Raw genomic sequence first — 6,000 nt, 5'->3', positions numbered from 1 at the left:
GTAAGGTGCCAGGTTCCATGGAAGACAACAGAAGCAGGGGGCGGGGCCACAGGGATGGAGGGGCGGGGCGAACAATGAAGAATGCAGGGACTCCTCTGTGACGTTTGGAACTGTTTCTTAGGGTCTCAGTGACACTAGGGCGTAGGCAGAGGTGGCAGACGCAGCAATGCCATGGCAAGAAAGTTTGCAACAGTCTCCTTAGGGAGTCTGAAAAGTCATCATCTATGGGGTCCTTGGGCAGCCGTATCCTGAGGCGCAGGGAATCAGGCATAGCTGATCTGCATCAGCCAGAAGCCCAGGAAGGCCCCAGTTATGTACCTGCCGGCTGTAAACGCAAGCGGAGCGGAATCTCTTTGGGCCCAGTGTCTGAGAACAGCCGCGGGTCTCTAGAGCAGGAAGAGAATCTACAGTATGTCATCACCACAAACAGCGGTAAAAAAATTAAGATCACATCTGAATATGCTTACCAAACTTTATTTCTGAATGGGAAAACCAGTGACATTAAAATCTGTGCTCTGGGCAAAGTGTGGTGTTTACACAAAATATTTTTATTTCAGTCAGGCTACTTTGCTACTATGCTTAGAGATTCTTGTGAAGAATCTGACAAAGATATTATCGACCTGGAGATTAAGGACCACAATATAGATGCAGAATCCCTGAACTTTGTACTGGGTTCCTTGTACAGGGATGAATATGAATTAAGGGAGCCCCTTCAAGTCCCAAGAGTTTTGGCAACAGCATGCCTGCTTCAAGTAGATTACTTAATTCAGCAGTGTGAGGAAACCATGAAGGAAACAATTAATGTGAAAACTGCATGTGGCTATTATGCAGCAGCAGCAACCTATGGGTTAGATTCTGTAAAGACAGAGTGCTTTGACTGGCTTCTCCACAATCTGATGACACATCCAAGTGTTGAACTTTACAAAGAACTCAGTATAGATCTCATGAATCTGCTCATTTCTTCTGCTAATTTATTAGTAATACAAAAGGAAATAGATGTATATACCACACTTAAAGAGTGGATGTTCCTTCATCTTAATCCAGCTTGGAAAGGATCAATAAAACAGCTTTTAGTTAATGCAAACAACTGGTTTTCCAGTCACAGAGAGCATGTTAACCTTGCCTTCCTTGAAACCAAACGAGGTATACCATTTCAATCAGTGTTTAAAAATTTGAGGTTTCAGCATATCATCTGTGACCTGGCCTCCACAAGAGTTATTGAGCAAGATGCTCTAATACCTTCAGAATGGTTATCACAAGTTTATAAACAACAATGGTTTACCTTGCTTAGAGCACAACAATGCAAGGAAATTGGTCCCCGATACACCAATGAAACAGAACTTGAAGAACATAGCATGAGATGCGGAAAAATGATTCTCAAGGATGGAAAATACTCCTGGAAGTGGTCAGGTTTCAACTTTGGCTTTCCTTTACATGTCATTTTCACCAGCGATTACATACTTTTCAAGCAAAATACCTTCACTCAGTCATGTGATGGTTCAGTTTGTTCACAATCTCTAAGAAATATTGCATTCAGGTTAACTTTGGTATATTTCGATTCCAGTGGAAAAATAAGTTTCATGAAAACAACTGGTTATAAAACCCTTACCTTTGAAAATGATGAGGAACAACTGGTAATGAAGTTGGATAGCACAGCTCTGAGCTTCCCTTTATATATATTCTGTAACTTCCTGTTTATATCATTAGAAAATTCAGGAAATTGATCATCTTGTCAATTAGGATATATCAGCATTTTGAGAACTTCTGATGTTTCATTTCATTGAATGGCTGTTAAACACAATAAAGATGATGAATAACAGTAATGAAAATCTTTCAAATGTGGAAACTATCATAAATGACCATCTTATTTCTGTGGATTTAAGAAGAAAAAGTTTAATTCAAAGAAAATATCTGTGAAACCAGTCTTTGATGCTGTCATCTTTTGTTTTTTATTTACCATCAATAGACATGCTCCAAATGGAAATGAAAGACTACATTTCCAAGGAATAAAAATAAATTAACTAGTTAGACAAATTTACCCTAACTAATATTGATACAAAATATAGAATTCTCTTCCTTGCTGAAATTGTTGTGCAAATATGGCTTTTATTGCGGCAATATTACAGGAGAGAGTTAATCATCAGGTAAAATCTGAGATTAGGGACACTTTTGGACTCTAATATGTAGTTTTAAATAGCCAGACAATCTCAGATTTTTTAACATTACATACTATATAATTTAGTGTTATTTTACAGTTAATTTACCACATGGTCCATTTACTGTATGGTTTGGAGGACTCATATTGCTGTTTATCTGGAAAGAACTATATATATATTTTCCACACTTAAAGAGTGGAAAAATGGGTTAAAGAATATATACAAATAATATATAATTATATATTATATAAGTATTATATATTATACAGTATATAAATATATATAAATGTGTATTATAAAAATATATAATTATAATTTTATAGCAACACATATAAATAATAATGTTAGGTGCAATTTTATAGATTACATATAAATAAATACATGCAAATAAATGTTTTTATTGCTTGTAAAGACCAAAGAAAAATAATTTTTTAAATGGTTGAATAGGTACTGTAATCTAGAAGCAGCCAGTGTCCATCAGTAGATGAGTGGATAAAAAGCTGTGGGACATTTATACCATGGAATACTATGTGGCAGCAAAAAAAGAAGGAAATTTTATCCTTTGCAACAGCATGGATGGACCTAGAGAGCATTATGCTAAATGAAATAAGCCAGAGAAAGACAAGTATCACACAATCTCACTCATATGTGGACTCTAATGAACATTAATTAACAAGCAAAATAGAGACAGACTCATAGAGAACAGGCTGACAGCTAGTGGGGGGCTGGGTGAAGAGGGTGAAGGGATTGAACAAAAAAGAAAAAAAAAGAGAAAGAACTCATGGACACGAACAACAGTGTGGTGATTGCAGGGGGAGGCAGGGGAGGGGAGGTGGAGGAGTGTACAGGGGGATAAATGGTGATGGAAGGAAAACTTGACTTGGGGTGGTGAACACACAATACAGTGTATAGGTGATGTGTTGTAGAATTGTGCACCTGAAACCTGTATAATTTTGTTAACCAGCTGTGGCATGTCTACCCTGATATGCTCCAGAGGGTTGCTTCGCTTCCTGCTTACCTTTCAACTGTAGACCAGCTATGGTTCTGTAGTCAAGCTCTGGTGTGGACAAACCAGCAAACTTCTCTGCCATCCAGTGGCATCTTCTACACTTTCTCCAATGAGGAGGGAACTCCATCCTTGGGGAACAGCCCCCATTCCAAGTTTGTCTTTCCTTGGGTACTTTCCCTCAGCCCTAAAATATCTAATATAGAGTTTTCTTATATCCTATGTATTATACATTTGTCATAGTTTAATAATTATTTATGTTAAACTTCCCCTGCCCACTGTGTACTTTCTATCTCCTGCTTGGATCAAGATTACTACAGAGCAGCCTGGCCAGGTGTGGTTCAGCGGTTGAGCATCGACCTAGGATCCAGGAGATCAGAGTTCGATTCCTGGTCAAGGCACATGCCCGGGTTGAGGGCTTGATCAATGACTCTCTCGTCATTGATGTTTCTGTCTCTCTCTCTCCCTCTCCTTTCCTCTCTCTGAAATCAATAAAGATATATTAAAAAAAAAAAAAAAAGATTACTACAGAGCACAACATCTATAACAAATATCATTCTTGGAATTACTGAAAGTTTCTCTTTGAGAGCGCATCAAGTAAGGATGTCCACCATCACCCAGAGAGAGCAGCAAGGGAAAAAAAGAAACAAAATATTAGGAAATAATTAAGACTGGCATTATTTGCAAATGATATGATTGTGTACATTAAACTCTATAGGTATTTACAGACAAACTGTTGGGCTCATTAAAAGTATTCGGACACTTGAGGATAAAAAAAAATCAATATATAAAAGCCAATTGCATTCTATTTACCATACCAGCAACAAATTCAGAAAATAAAAATTTCAAAAAATAGTATTTTCAAAATATGAAGTACCTAGGGTAAAATGTCCTCTTATGGAAAAAATATAAAATATTATTGGGACACATTAAGTAAGTTCTAATTAAAAGGAGATATACGAATAGCCACAAATCAAACATTCAATATTGAAAATAAGTCAAATCTAAAAATTTAACACAAGTCTAAATAGAACTCCAAGCAAGCTTTTGGTTGACCCTTTTCTAATGGTTGGTAATTTAAATGGAGTCAAAAAGGCTGAAAATAACAAAGATAATTTGATGAACAAGGTAGAACTGATGGCCTTATCCAAATAATCAGGATTGATTAGAGATCTGTAGTAATTAATACTGATAACATGGTATTTCAAATAGATGAATCAAAGATAACCCATACATAGATACTTGATTTATGATACATGTGGTGCTGCAAATAAGTTGCAAAAGTGCAGACTTATTAATAAATGATTCATTGAGAAAATGGGGTATCCACATGAAAAAAAACACAAAACCCCTCTCAACACCATATACAAACAACAGCTGCAAGTGGATTAAGACCTAATTGTGAAAGGCAAAATCATAAATGTTTTAGAAGACAATACAGAGAATATTTTCATGTCCCTAGGACTGCGACAGATATCTTAAAACAGAAAGCACTAATGGTAAGATTGATAAATTTGACTACAGTAGTCCTCCTTTATCTTCAGTGGATACATTCCAAGACCCCCAGGGTAAGCCTGGAAACTTGTATATATTATGTTTCTTCCTATACATACATATGATCAAGTTTAATTTATAAATTAGGCACAGTAAGAGGTTAACAACTGTAACTATTAATAGAATAATTATGACAATATACTGTAATAAAAGTTAAGTGACTTTGGTCTCTCTCCCCACTCCCCCCTTTCTCTCTCTCTGAAAATATCTTATTGTACTCTATGTACGGTGTTAATATCCTGGACAAAGGGATGGTTGACATCCTGGGCAGGAAGAAGTAGGGTCAGTATGAGATTTCATCACATGAGAAATGCCCAAGAAAGTTCATTGCAGCATTGTTCACTGCGCTAGTCAAACACTAAAAACAACCCTTAGTGTCCATCCCCTAGAGAATGGCATAATCAGATCATAATCACTAACGTCATACACTGGACTTCTAGTCCACAATGGAGACAAGGGTCTACGGCTGCTATGGATGACATGGACAAATCTCTCAAATTTGATGCAGAATGACAGAAGGGAGCAATAAAAGGAAGCATGCAGTAAAATCCAGTTTATGTAACTTCATATAAAGTGGTAAACCTATGAAGAAAAGCACTGAGATGATTATCACAAAGTCAGGATAATGACCATATCCATCGGGGAGGGAGTGGGTTGAGACTGGAAGGACTTCTGGAAGGCTGGCAATGGTCTATTTCTTGACCTTGGTCCTGGTTACATGGGCGTTGGCTTTCATCAAGTATCTAAATCTGGCAGATCTGTTTTATGCACTACTCTGTATCTCAGACTTGAAAAAGCCTCCCCCCCAAATGCAACACAAAGAAAAACACATGAAGTAGAAATTTTGATGAGATTTGAATTGTTACGGATGAAAAAGTTGACCTCCTAATCAAGAGATCAGCAAGTGTCCATTATCATTACAAGAAGGGGAAGCAGGGATTCTTTAAACTATAGGTACCCCATAACCAAGTCATCTCTCTAAATCTCTGTCTCGCTAGATATTTCACTCTATATTTATATCAATTCCCAACTCACTGATGACAAGTTGGAGGATCATCTGCCTCAATGATAAGATCATCAGGCATCACAGGCCAAATCCATTACAGTGAGTCTGGGCCACCACAACTAAATGCAAGCAGGTGCAGGGGGTGGGACAGGGGGGTGGGGGTGTATCTCACATGGCCATCTGTGCATTCTTCTGGGGAGACTTCACTGCAGTGACTTAGGGTTTAACCTTATCACATTGAAGTGGTACTCCTGCCCAGAGAACTCCCTGTGCTGGAG

At 37.6% G+C, this 6,000-nt stretch overlaps 1 protein-coding gene across 1 annotated transcript; it reads left to right on the top strand.

The window, feature by feature from the left end:
* Nucleotides 1-224: 224 nt before the first annotated feature.
* On the top strand, nucleotides 225-1,724 carry LOC308550744 (germ cell-less protein-like 2; the record flags this gene model as incomplete). Its single annotated transcript, XM_081124889.1, has 1 exon — nucleotides 225-1,724. One exon carries the CDS (start codon nucleotides 225-227, stop codon nucleotides 1,722-1,724), a length of 1,500 nt encoding a protein of 499 aa, XP_080981015.1.
* Nucleotides 1,725-6,000: the final 4,276 nt, after the last annotated feature.

Source organism: Miniopterus schreibersii, assembly GCF_964146895.1.
Source record: "Miniopterus schreibersii genome assembly, chromosome: X".
NCBI lineage: Eukaryota > Metazoa > Chordata > Mammalia > Chiroptera > Miniopteridae > Miniopterus > Miniopterus schreibersii.
Note: the sequence above shows the minus strand (reverse complement) of the source record. Positions and strands in the feature narration are given on the sequence as shown.